Source organism: Neovison vison, chromosome 10 (genome assembly GCF_020171115.1).
Source record: "Neovison vison isolate M4711 chromosome 10, ASM_NN_V1, whole genome shotgun sequence".
In the NCBI taxonomy this organism is placed as follows: Eukaryota; Metazoa; Chordata; class Mammalia; order Carnivora; family Mustelidae; genus Neogale; species Neogale vison.
Genome location: NC_058100.1, coordinates 67,604,024 through 67,618,681, shown reverse-complemented (window position 1 = coordinate 67,618,681; position 14,658 = coordinate 67,604,024). Strand labels below are relative to the sequence as shown.

At 37.6% G+C, this 14,658-nt stretch overlaps 1 protein-coding gene across 1 annotated transcript in view; it reads right to left on the bottom strand.

Annotated features, from left to right (window-relative positions):
* The window catches only part of NEK7 (NIMA related kinase 7), a 153,422-nt gene that overhangs the window by 66,074 nt on the left and 72,690 nt on the right, over positions 1-14,658 (bottom strand). Inside the window, exon 3 of the mRNA XM_044267546.1 lies at positions 7,166-7,306. Within this exon, the coding sequence (XP_044123481.1) occupies positions 7,166-7,306 (141 nt within the window). The remainder of the gene's footprint in view (positions 1-7,165; positions 7,307-14,658) is intronic.

Here is a 14,658-nt window from a genome sequence, read left to right as displayed (position 1 = left end):
GATCCAAAATTAAAACTCTAAGACATGACCCTAAAATAGAATCAATTAAAGGGGATGGAAAAAACAACGGATTGAAGGCGACAGAAGAGGAATACCAGAGAGGGAAGAGAATCAAGAGTATGGAATCCCAGAAAACACAAGAGGCAAGTTTAAAGAAGCTACAGGCAGGTGCTGAGCAACAGGTTGTGGAGTGGGGTCAGTGAGAAAAGTCAGACGAGGATGCTACAGGCAGAGATGGGAGGCTGATGTGCGACAAATGGGGCAACTGGTGAAAATGTCTCAAAGGACAACAGAAAAGAAAAATTCCTTCCAGAGCACCGGTAGAGTTAGCAGAAGAAGAATCAAAACAGCTACGTGATCGTGAAAACACAACCGACGCAAAGACTGTTTCTGTCAAACAGAAGGGGGCGTTCTCTACTGAACGTGAATGCATCCAGGAAGAAGCTGAGGCTTCAGGGTAGTAGCTTTTAATTTCCACTGTGGACATTATAATCATATGTCTTCTGATTTGGGGTTCTTATTATACTGTGATTAAAATATACTCAAGTGGGAGGTGTAAGAAAGTACATGTCCAAGCAAACAACAAGAACTCCAAAACATACCCTTAACCCTCCTGCACTGTGGGACACAAAACAATGTTACATGTGAATAGAGAAATAAAGACACACACAGTGGAGATTAACCATGACTGGGAGTTAGCAACACAGAGAGAGATTCTAAAGGAGGGGCATTGCTCAAATCGCTGACAAAGGTCCACAGATGCGAATAACTGAAATCAGACCTTAAATAAGAGACCTGGAGAATATGGAATAGTGTCCATGGTAATCAAGATGAGGTTAAAGAACAAGTTTTACTGGAAAGAGGGAATGGGAGAGAATTGGGAATTTAATTAGAGAAGGAATTTTGAGAGATTGAGTTAGAATCAGTAAGTGTAGGGTATGCCCTGATAATGGACTGAGAAGCTGACGGAGTGTCACGGAGTGAGGCATGCTGAGAAATGATGATGTCTGGGCTCAACCGAGTCAATATGGTATCAAGCAATGGGTGGAGAAAAAAATTTTTTTCTTAAAAAAACAAAGAAAAAGTATTTCAGACTGGCAGACAAGGGACAAAGATGGGGGAAAAAAAACATTGAACTGGATGACACTAGTTTCAAAGATGGAGGAATGACAGATGGTTGAGTGTAGAATGTGGTATGAAGTGGTAGAGAAAGCAAGTCCTAATGAAGATGATTCCACGGTGTCTCAAGTCAAGAAAGAGAAGCACATGACGTTGGTGACGGTTGTGAGGAAAGAGTAAACGTCAGAGGCAAAGCAAGACTCATTTAAAGAACAAGAACTAAAAAACTATTTGTGGAAAAAAGGTCAAACGTACTACCTCTTAAAATCTGCCTCCTACATGAAAACTATCATATGACTCTATTTGCTTTTATATATTCTTTTAGCTTTAATGTTTACAAAGTTTTAGAAATCTCTTATTTTGTTATTTCTGTTTATATTGCCAATAATATTATTTATTTAAGAGCTAAAGATTTTTCAATTAATAATGTTTGGTCTTATTATCACTGTGTACTGAAAGGATGAATCCATGTTCTACACAACAGTCTGTGCAGTCTCTAAAAAATATACCAGATTTTATCATCACTCACTTAAGCTTTTCCAATAGCTATTCAACATATAACACATAAATGTACAAGACCTTTCTTCATGGCTCACAAACAAAACTCTCAAATTCTAGTTCCTATCATGCTCTGTAACCCCATGTTACTTCTCTTCCACACTCCATTTACGGGGGTCACAACAATGAATTTATTTATTTATTTATTTATTTATTTGACAGAGAGTGAGAGAGAGCACAAGCAGGCAGAGCAGCAGGGAGAGGGAGAAGCAGGCACCCTGCCAAGCAAGGAGCCCGACATGGGGTTTTGATCCCAGGACCCTGGGACCATGACCTGAGCCGAAGGCAGTTGCCTAACCAACTGAGCCACCCAGGCACCCCACAACAATGAGTTTTTAATATATTCTAAGTCAATCTTATTGTTCAAGTCAATCCTATTGTTCAAGGCTGTTCTCTACACCTGGAATCCTCTGCTTCCTGCTGTTCAGATGGTTGACTCCTTATCCTCCACTTCAGCTTAAATTTCACATACGCAGAGAAAGCTTTGCTAGCTACTCTATCAAAAAGCACTCCTCCCCCCCCAACTAATTTTTCTCTCCTGTCATGTGACAGTCACTTCCTTCTTAGCTATAATTATTTGACTTACTGTCTATACCTCCCACCAAAAATGTTGAACTCAATTGTTGTATCTCAGTGTTGAGTAGATGTCTGCTACATAGTAGGTCCTCAGTAAATATTAAATGAGCATATCAAAAATCTTCAAAGGTTATAAATAAAAAGTTATTCAACTATATTTATTCACTGGGCTTGGCCACTAGAAGAGTTCACCAACTGGTACAATCAAAACCTGTACTAGCATAATAAAAACCCTAAGGCACCATAAGATGCTAAAGAAAAAAACAATGTGGAACATCTAAAAAGGACATAGGTCTAAATTATTTCATTGATATCCATTAAGTCATTTCAATATTTTAATGTTCATAATCTATTTATGCCATGTGTGTAATTCATTATAACCGTAAAATGTTAACTAAAACGCCCTATTCCCTAAACCTTCAATAAAACTAAAAATTTTCTCTATTTCTTATATGCCTAAGAAATGCCTTAAAAAAATTACAAGTACAATAAATAAATTTAAGAAGCTTTCATTTTTAAGATAAAAGACTGTGTCTCCTTAACAACTAAACTAACATCAATTATTAAATTATTCTCCAATTTAAAAAAATATATAATGTACAGATTATTCTTACAAATGCTTCCTACCTTTCATTTGTCTAAATAACTATTGTAAGGCTCAAAGGAAATCTACAGATATCAAATAATGAAGCTGATAAAAACTGCAGGATGAATTCAGTGATCACTGAAATACAGATTGGATATACGGTTGTAGAGATTAGGAATGTATTCTAATCTGTATGCATTATGGAAGAAGCTATCATAGCTCACAAATTCCTACATGCATGCAATCCCAATTTCTAACACATGAATACATGCAAAAGCTAGAAACTTAAATCAACATATGTAAAAAGAAGCAAGGTAAACTCAATATACTTTAAAGAGTGATTTTCTTGATAAATGTTTTAATATAATAATCAAATATAAGTAAAGCAATAAACATCAAAGAATACCATTTCTTCAGAAAGTTAACCTGTGTATCAAAAGGGTGAATTTGAACAAAATACATTAGTACCTTATCTTTGTTAGTACTATACAACAGTACTTTCTATTCCAAAAAGTACCTCTGACAATGAATGTCCCATAGGAAAACAGTGTTATCTGGACATATAACTTAAGACTAGGAAAACAGAACTAAAGATCTAAATATTTCACCTACTATCCGAAAATTAGGGTAACAAAGATCAAAGGACTGAGACACAGCGCGACCCAAAATTCATATTAGTACCGTGTCGTAAGATTGCTAAAATAAAAATCAATTCCAATTACATAGCTCTAATCAATGAACTAAGCATAACAAAATAGAGATTACATGTACCAGATCAAAAGAATTCTTTGACATCTTCTAACATAAAGAGCAGAGCTTCTGAGACCCAGGTCACATCCTCTGTGAAGACCTTTCCCAATCTCCCTCTCACCAACATTCCTGGAGGCCACTCTTAACTACAGTGCCTACCCTGTGATTTCAGACATTTCTCTGTTGCACTTCTACTGGAATCCCATGAGCCCTATTATTTATCTTCGTATTCCCAAAGCCTTCCACGCTGACCACTGAACATGAGCTGATCCAAATACTAACACGAGATGGAATGAGTGAATGAGTGGTAAGAAGGAAAATGTCAAAGGGAAACAGGGAGACAGAAGCAAAGGTGGTTCATGGAATTTCAAAAATGTCACCTCAGCTAAGGCACCATCTTAATTTTGGCAAATGAATCATGAAGAGATGTGGGTACATTTTTGCAAAGACTGGTTAACACAGCCATGCACTGTAGGCTCTCAGATCTCATTATGAGTTCAGGCACTCAGGACACTCACTCTTCCTTCCATACACAGGGAACAGGCAAACCTACAGGAACATCACCAGGGCTTAGGACACTGTTTTTTTTAAGTCTTGAAAAAGTAAAACTTGATGGTGTGGGACAAAGTAAAGAAATGCCTTGAAAACTAAGCTGAAGAATCTAGATGGTAATTCCGACGTGTCTCCTGAATGGTAAGGAAGCAGACAAATGAACTGTAAAAGCAGCACTTCAGCCTATGAACCCAAGCCCAGTATTCAGGAAAGATTCTAGAAGAGCTGAGAACAGTAATACAGATCTTCAGACAAGTGACAAGATGCATGAAGAAATCCAGTATTTGATTCTTCATAAATTTTTTGAAGAAGGGCTTCCTTTCCAGAAAGGAAGATAGTCTAGTTAACAATTATTTTTTAAAACATTTTCACCTTAAGCTACAGAGATTTTTTTAAAGGAAGAAACACAGGACTCATTGTTCAGTGATGTAATACATCACAAAAATCAATACCATATCTGAAATGCAAACACATTTCTCCTCACAAAGGTTTAAGACACCATTTCCTAATTAAATAAGCTACGAATATCTTTACAAAAGCATCTCTCTCCTCTATGAAGAAGCTACGTTTAAACTGGAACATGCCCCAGTATTAACGCTGTATAAAGCGGAAAAGAATGTTCTAATGCAAGAGCACAAACGGATCTCACCCAGCAGGAGACCGCCATCTGAGGTTTATCACGGTGCAGAATGGGAACAGTTAGAGGGGCATCTAATACTGAATGGAAATATGACTGCCCAAATTAACTCATGTCCTTTCAAATTTCCAATCAAAAGGAAGACAACACAGGTGGAATGGAGCCGTGTCTCTTGCTCTACACTCAGAGTCAGTTAGAAGCTGAAGAAGAAAGCTGAGAAGCCTCGAGACTTCCAGGTAATTTCTCAATCCATCTACCCTCTGGCATTCACTACCTGCGGCAAATAAGTAGCTGACTTCTTTCCAGTCCATTTTGTGCGTTTGGTTTGTAATTTTCCTTTTAAATGAATGAATTTTAAAGATTATTCCTCTACATGAGGATCCATATTGATTCCTAACTTTCCTAGTCTACAAATTCCTGCTCCCGGCTCCAGTGCTCTCCAAAAGCTGGTCTCGCACTGGCAGCCTGGCCTATGTTCCGATTCCACCAATGGCTCAAACGGACATCTCCATTCTGTGAACTCCTGTTTAAATCAGGAATCCATGCCACAAGGCTTAACCTTTAATTGTTCCACATAGACTATTTTTTCTCTGGAACGCAGGAATAATATGACTAGCTTCCTTTTTATTTCCCCTTGGTGCCTAATAATGCACAGTAGAAATTTCATAAATACATTTAAAAAATGGATCAGAGTTCTTTTATAAGGGAATCATCCTTCCAAAAGTCATCTGCTTCACAAACATTAGTATCTGCATTCTATATTATGTTTTCTTAAGTTCTAAGTGGCACATTAAGCAAGAGAAGACAGCTACTCTTACATGCTGCTCGTGAGAAAGTCAACCGGTGCAACTATGAAAAGTAACTTGCTATTAACTTATAGAACCTACCATGCATATCGCCTGTGGCTCACCATTTCCATTCTTAGGCCCAGACAATAGAGAAATGCTCGCATGTCACACAAGATGCTTGCGAGACACCGAAGTCTAGCACAGCAGTAATGTTTACCATAATAAACAACTTAGAAACAATCCAACCAGCAAGCAACATGTAACACGAACCACGGAATATGATACAGCAGTGAAAAGGTTAATGTAGAGCCACAAGCACCAACATGTGATGACGCTGATGTAATGCTCCAAAAATGCAAAGCAAACAACAGATCTATTTAGAAATTTATACAGGTGTGGGAAAACTGTAAAGAAAAGCAAAGGAATGTTAAACACGGAATTCCAGATGTGGTTACCTCTAAGGGAAGGGAATGGCGGCTATAGATCAAAAAAAAAAAATTTAATGCTATATTTCTTAAACTGGGTGGATATGAGGGCATTTCTATTATTCTTCATATCATATATGCTACATAACGTTTTTTATAAACATTTAATATTTCCTTAAAAAGGTAAGGGAAAACTGTTCATCTCTGTAATGGCTACTTCAAGTACACTGATGCTTTAAGAAGTCACACACACACACACACACACACAAACAGGAAACTTTGGTCTCACAGGTCACTAGAGAAAAAAGGTATCAGGGTTGCAGAGTAAAATAGGAAGTCTATGGGCAGGTATGAACAATAACTACCTTATCTGAAAAACGGGAAGCAAAACCGTGTGATGTCAAACATACCCAGCGACACAAAAACAAGGCAAGGGACATTAGACTTTCTAGACTTGTTCAGGTGAATGAAAATTCCAGGGCTTTGGCAAGTACACCTGCAGGTAGCTCAATGGGACTAGCCCACTAGGGTTAGGTCAGGACTTGATAAGAGGAGCTAGAACGAGATAAATGAATCTGAGGGAAACAAAAGAAAAGTCAGGACTGGAGAGCGAAGTTGATTCCAGAAGGATACAGATACAAGAGGGCAATTTCAAACACGTCATCAATCCTCTGATTTAATCAATCCATTTCATTCTTTTTAAAATTTTCCAATAAAGAAAGTTAACTTCATTGTTCTTTCATTTATTGCCAGTGTGGTTCTCCACATTAATATAATACCCTGGACTGCCACTTACAAACCCTAGGCAATACATTTTGTAAAGTCTATTTTCCTCTTGTGAGTTACCCGTTGAGTTAGGAGCAAGTGGTGAGAAGTCAAATGCGCCTCCTAAAATCTGGAATTGTAAAAGCTTTTCTAGGATCATTGCAGTCAGTACTAAATCTGGGTGAACAAAACCAGCTAAATTTTTAAAGCGTAATAGTAATACTAAAATTAAAAATTAATTTCCACTGTGTACTACACTCAATTCAAGCTTTTAAAGTATAATTTTTATTCCTTTCTAGCATTCTCAAGTTAAGACTGTCATTATCTAATCATTCAGGACATACTTTCCTCTATTTATTATTCATATAGTATAATTTTACATCGATTTACATAATTAAAATAATCTTACCTGCACTTTTTTTAAAGCTACTGGCACTCCATCCAAGAGACAGGCTGCTCTATAAACTTCACTAAATTGCCCGCGACCAATTTTCTTTTCTATTCGAAAGTTGGCCAATGTATTATAGCCCATATCCGGTCGTAAAGCCTTCTGTAATTAAAAAAGTCAGAATAAGTTTTCAATCATACAATATTCACACAATCATTAACTATTGGACACAAGTAGGTGATACCTATGGTAAGCCTACTGACATCTATTCTATTCAACAAATATTATATTGAGCCATTCATGCTAGGTACTGTTCTGTATCCTGGGGAGACAGTAGCAAAGTAAACAGATGATAATCCCTACCCTCAAAAGAAAAATTCTGGCAGGGGAAAAAAAGGGGGGGGGTAAACATGAAAAATATATATACAGTGTGTGAAATAGGAAGGGCTAAAAAAATAAATAAATCAAGGAAGAAGAACATGAAATATCAGGGGAGGAGGCTTTTGAAATTTTAGATAGGAACTCCATAAAATTATCTTCAGTTCCTAGTATATAAACTTGTCCCACTCAATCTAGTACTCCTTTGATATTTGCTTTCTTTTTCACAGAATCTTCGACTTGAAATAGAATGTGTACACACACACCCACACACACATACACACAGACAGTGCAACCTGCCAACTAATGCGTGAAAATCTGAACCTTTTTTTTTTAAAGATTTTTTATGTATTTATTTGACAGAGAAATCACAAGTAGATGGAGAGGCAGGCAGAGAGAGAGAGGGAAGCAGGCTCCCTGCTGAGCAGAGAGCCCGATGCAGGACTCGATCCCAGAACCCTGAGATCATGACCTGAGCCGAAGGCAGCGGCTTAACCCACTGAGCCACCCAGGCGCCCGAAAATCTGAACTTCTTGAGAGTTACTTAACTTTGACAAAGAACGTTTCCAGGGGCAGGGAATTTACCACCACATCGTCACTGGTTGTTTGTTTGTTTAAGACTTTATTTAGAGCAGTGCTGGGCTACAGCAAAACTGTGAGGAGGCCCTTGCCCCCATACATGCATGGCTTTCCCCATTCATGCCACCATAGGGCTACTTTGGTTATAATTCATGAACCTACACTGACACCCAAAGTTCTTAGCACCCATTAGGGTTCACCCTTGGTGTCACACATTCCATGGCTTTGGACAAATGTATAAAAGTATCCATCATTATAGTACCACACAGTGTATTTTCAGGGCCCTAAAAATCCTCTCTGCACCTCCTATTTACCCCATCCTCCCCATTAACACACCCGCCCACCTTTTTACAGTCTCCATAGCTTTGCTTTTCCCAGAATGTCATATAGTGGAAGTCACTCAGTCTGTGGCCTTTTCAGATAAGCTTCTTTCACTTAGTACATTTTTTTTTAAAATTTAAAAGATTTTATTTATTTTTGACAGAGAGAGATCACGAGTAGGGGGAGTGGCAGGCAGAGGGAAAGGGAGAAGCAAGCTCCCTGATGTGTAAGGGGCCAGATCCCAGGACCCTGGGATTAGGACCAGAGCCGAAGGCAGACACAACAGACTGAGCCACCCAGGTGCCGTTACTGTTAAACAATATTTTGCTGTTATTCATGAAAAAAAAAATCACTTCTCCTAACTAGCACTTTTTAGTACTTCCTATGTATTAGCTGCTAGGAAAATAGAGATGAACCAGAAACGCTTTCTGCTCTGAGAGAGCTTACCCAACATACAGAAGAGGCTCCTAACTGCTATGAGAGAAACAGTTACAGGGTATTAGGAAGGGAGCGCAACTGTCATTCCTATTTTGAGACAATGCCCAACTCCTTATACATTTTATCCATTGTCCTAGTACTTTTGTTCATTTGTTTATTCATAGACTCTTTCAGTCATTAAGTCAGTTACAGAGTAAACATTACTTGAATAACTACATTACTTCTTAACTACAGTCAGCCACTGTTGCTGAAGTTACCACACGTACCCAACACACACTGCCTTTTAGGTTCCTCATAACACTCATGATCTATCTCAGCCCCTCTCTACCAAAAACCAAACTATAACAAAATAGCCTAGTTTAGGTGTCAAATACCCTTATAGCTTCTCTTTTTTGGCCAAATATGCACAGGCGTTCTGAGGTCCCTGGATTATTTGTAAGGACACTCTTCCAAGCCTTTACCATTCTCTTCATATCCTTCTGGACCTCCTCTATTCTCTGAGCCAACATGGAGTACGCATGACCTTCTTATGGGGTCTGACTAGTGCACTGACTAGTAAGAGTGAACATTAAATGCCTATTAATGCAATCAAAGATAGCACTGGCTGGTAAACACACTTAATTGAACTTGAACTCTTAGTCCTTCAAATAAATCTCTGTTAAGCCTGATGACCCCAAGACTTATGCAGAAGGCTATTTTAATATACAGGTAGTACTTTACCTTAACTACAATATTTTTAGCATTGTTGATTTTACTACATCTATCATGCTAGCAAAAATTCAAAAATTCTGCTGAAGTTTCACTGTAATTCAAATGCAATGTCTCTCAAAAAGAGAAACTGATTTTCTTTCTTCTGGAAGTCCCAACTATTGTCAAGAAAAATACCATTCTTCATTTAAGACATGCAAGATAACCAGTGTACAAGAAATTTTACAAATTCATTCCATAAATATAATGCCATGAACAACTGGTATAACAGAATAATAATAGCAACTACCATAATAAAGGAAGGTTCCATTTTGTACCTACAACTTAACAATTCCTATATATTAGGACTTTATATGCCATCTAATTTGTTCTCATGTTATCAAACCAAACCTATGTCTAGTTGATACCCAAGTATAGCCTTTACTATGCTACCACAGTCACTAAACAAAATCTACAATATGACTCAATATTATGGGACTCCTACATGATGATTCACAAATATTTTCAATTTCAAATCTTTTGATTAAAAAAAGGCAGAAATAAAAACATATGTTAAGAATGAAGACAAAAATACACACCATAATAAGAAAAATTAAATTATCAAACCACATGCTGTTCATTTATAAGATTTCTTCTTGGAGTCACTGAGATTAATTGATTAAGTGCCTCTGTGACAACAAGATACCTATTTAAGAAAGGAAACTTACAAAGTACCACTTCTTAGATATAGTCAATAGATAGTAGCAACTTTTTGTAGTTTCTTAACTGTTAATAAAAGTTTCATTTAAAGAGTAGAGATTTTTTTAACTTCTACACTTTCCTAAGAAAATTTTTTTTTAAATATCGACACACGAGGATAGTCTGCAAACTCAAAGAAAAAGAATCCCTTCTTCCGCTATATATGTACATACCCTTTTTTCTCCTGACGAAAACCTGTCAATCTCAACAGGAAAATACAACTTCATCATTAGGAACACTATCATACAACCCATATACATTAAATTTAACTGGGAATTCCATCTTCTGTCTGCACAGTAACTGACAAATATTAGCGTGAACTGCTAAGACAGTGTGACAACCGCATGCTGAGAGCAAAGTCTCACTAATGTGTTTTGGCATGCAGGTTTGTAATCACACATTTACATATGCAATGACCTACATTTGCATGTCAGATCACACACTGTCTTGGTTTATTAAGACTGGGCACCTCCCTGCGCTTGGCGGCCAGAGTGGCGAGAGAGGGCCAGAGGGCCGTGTTTTTTGGCAGTTGAGGGATGAACTGCCACCAAGGATTAGGTTGATATGGCCTGAGCATTAGACACTTCATTAGACGTAATCTGTTTAACAGTGGGCAGTGTATGTAAACTTCACAGCCCATTTGCGGCACCTTTCTCCCCCTATGGCCTTTCTTCAAAGGGCAGTGTGGGTGAGTGACAGCTTGTCTCATCTGCTCCCATGTCCTGTCACCCAGTGTAGACATGGAAAGCTGACATGAGAAGGAGCATAGCTGCACGTCCCCAGCTACCCCTGGGTCCCTTTGCCACACTGCAATTTGTATAAAAATAAGCCTGTGTAGTAGGAGCTCTCCTTTAGGAGATCATCAGACACGTAATACATACACTTTAGTAATGATTCTATTATAGTGTATTCAATGCCATACTTCATTTTCATGAATTACATCCTATTGTAGGCAGCACTGTATTAGGTGCTTTAAATAAAAAGATGATATCATCAAACGAGTGCCCACACAAGTAAAGAACTATTTTTAGGAAAGAGCTATATTCTCTTTTTGAATGATGTCCAATTCCGTGTGTGTGTGTGTGTGTATAGCTTAGCATTTGAGGTATACTGGGAATAAATAACCCAGCAAAATAATGAGATTCAAATCAGTATGAAACATGGACCAAATAAAATCACTTAAATTGCTTTTTTCCTGGTCTCAAATTGGTGTATAAACTGCATCTGTTTCCTACAGTCCCTTAATGATCAGGGTATTTTTCTGAGCTGTACAAAATGGTTTTTGGATTTGGTATGAGTCACTTAAAGAAACTTAAATTTTTATAAAAACAAAAACACCTCTGCTGTTTCTTCCGCTGAAATAAAGATAATAAGGCCTTTCCTAGGACACAGGGCCAAGTCATTTTTATACCGAGCCATGGGCCTCCCCTACCAGCCATACCAAGTGTTCCCGAAGTGCGCCATGAGCTTTGGCCTCTCCATGCAAAGCATGTGCTTATCCCCATGCCTTCTAAATTACTTTGCTCTTCACACCTGGCAAACCACAACTCATCTTTGAGATTCCACTGCCAGCCTTCTAAGGAATCATCTTCGGCTTGTGGGCAGCTTTACTGGCTCCTTCCATAGCAACTGAGAGTAGTCATTCAACTCTACCGACAGCTGTACAAACTCCGGCACTGAGCAAGTTTCTGGATCTCACTGGATTTCATTACTCGTTTACATATATGTATTTTTCCTCCACATAATTGACTTTCTCAAAGCCAGAAACCACGTTTTATCTTTGTATCCAGCTGCCATGAAGGTGGTCTGACATGAACTAGATAATCAGTATTTACTAAATAAGTGAATGCAACTGAAAGAACTTAATGGAAAAGGCTTTAAATACATACGGCATGATTGTAACTATTGAGAGGCTCTGAGTAGAAGCAGGTAGAAATGCAGTACGATGCAGTGGAAAAAACTTCAGTCCCACAAAGCAAGACAACTGTCTCTGCCTCTTATAGCTTCCATACAGGTGAAACAGAGAATTCCGTTATTCCTCACTATTAAAGGACACTTAGTCATAATCCACAATCCGTGTTAGAGTACTATGGGAAGCATTAAACACTGTGTTTCCAATCAATCTTGCTCCGAAGCCTGACTAGACATGTCATTACGAAAGAATCCACGGAGTTCCCAAACAGCCCCTTAGAAAAGGCAGAGGTTCTGCAGTTCATCGGCAAGACCTAGGCTCAAATCCCAGCTCTGATGCTCAGTGTCTTTTTGTGCAGCAAGCTACCCAAACCTTGTTTCCTACGTCTGTAAAATAGGGGTAAGCCTACCCAAAGAATTGTGTCCAAGTGAGACTATGATTATAAAGTACCTAGGACAGAGCCAAGCACAGAGCATATACTCAGTATCAAAGAAGACTTTCCTTTCCCCAAGAGTACCAGCAGTGACCAACTCACTCTAACAGGGCTCTTGTGGTTGAAAAGCCTCCTTTAATGTCTTCTCGTTTGCTGCCAGATTTCCCAATGCCAAGAGCACGCTTACTAGGAGTTCTTAGTATCACCCCACCCTGTGCTCTGCCTTCCAACAGGGATACCTCATTTATCATGTGGATTATCTTCCTGATTCACAAAGGAAGCTAGCCTAACCCCTTGGGTACAAAGCTACTTCAGTGACAGTACAGTGGATCCGACTCAGTTATGCTGCCCAATGTCCTTCTAACAATTATTGAGAGAAGGGCATTTAGTACCGAAAAACACCATGTATATAATCTGGTTATCTGGTTAGAACATACTTAAAATGAAGTTTAGAACGGCAGGCACGTGAAAGAGGAGAATAACTCATTCAAAACCCATAAACCCTACGAGTCTGAAACTGTCTGGCTTCATGACAAAAGAAAACTGAGAAAGGACATGGCTAATCCAGTACACAGCATCTTCTAGAATTACTGAGATAAAGACTACATACCCCAAAGAAGTATTTTCAAACAGATTAATTTTTGGAAGAAGTCTTAAAACACAACTAATTAACATGGGCAACATAACTATAAGCCCATATAAGTTGTTTCTCAGTATTACTTTATCTCATAATTACTAACCATAAGATACCCACAACTCTTGACTTAAAGAGCATAATTAAAACTGTTCTTGGAAGAATTTATCTTACATTTTCATGGTAAATTATTATGTTTAGCCTCACAACATTCCTGAATCTATACACTAACAGGTTGGATTATAAAAGTATTCTGAAATATCAGAAACATAAAATAAATATTCAAAATTATAGGTAACAACTAAGAAAACAAACCCTGGAGTGAATGAAGCTTTATTTAACACCTTAAACGTTCCGGTTTCTTACGAATGCGCCTCTTGTTGATCTGAATGCATTCTAATCCTGTAAGATCTCACTAATTGGGATTAACTTCTCCTGCTTCCTTCATATAAAACTTCTCTTTTTAAAATAAAAATGATTCTGTTGTGCCAGTGGTTCTTAGTCTTACAGGTGCAGACTCTTTAAACAATGATTTCCTAGGACTAAATTAATTTCTTTAACTTGCTTTAAGTTTGAAGACAAGGACACTTAATGAGCAATAAGATAATTCAGGATAACATTATGATGACAATTCTCTCTCGGGAAATTAGCAGAGTCACAGCATGGACTCAATAAACTCCCCAGGGAGAAAATTATATCCTGATAATTCCTAGTGGTATTGTTATCAATGATCTAATATACAAGCCAGTATTAATTATAATATTTAACATCATTAATAAGGTTTTCATTTTTACTGCAAATTTATCCCTCAGTGGTGGTTTTCACATTACCAATTATGCAAGTTAATAACCTGCTTTATATTTTGTATTAATGTTACTGGATTTCTCCAAAATTTAAGAGTAACAAACTTCAAAATGCTCTTCAATTTTACTTAGCAATAAAATTCATGCTCTGATCTTGAAAATGGTATTACTTATCACCAATCTACTCAAACTAGAACAGCCTTTTAACAATATTTAAACAAGTCTGTCAAATATTACTTTCTAAAAACTTTCTATAAAGCTCACTGGAAACCAAAACAACAACAACAACACAAAAAAACAGCACATGCACCAGCAAAGTCTAATGATCCATGCTTTTTCCACATTTGAACAATTACCTCCCTAGAATTTCTTAAACTATTTCAAAGGTAACCAATTCCTAAAGATTAGTAAGTGTTGGAGATTTGCACCAGTTTGAACAGTATGCCATTAATCATTACTACTGGCTTTTTACCAAAGGAGGGAATTCACTGTAGCCAAAGAAAATGAGTGACCATATATAACTAATTATCTAGCTAAACTTGTATAAGACCCTAGTATTTGTATCATTTA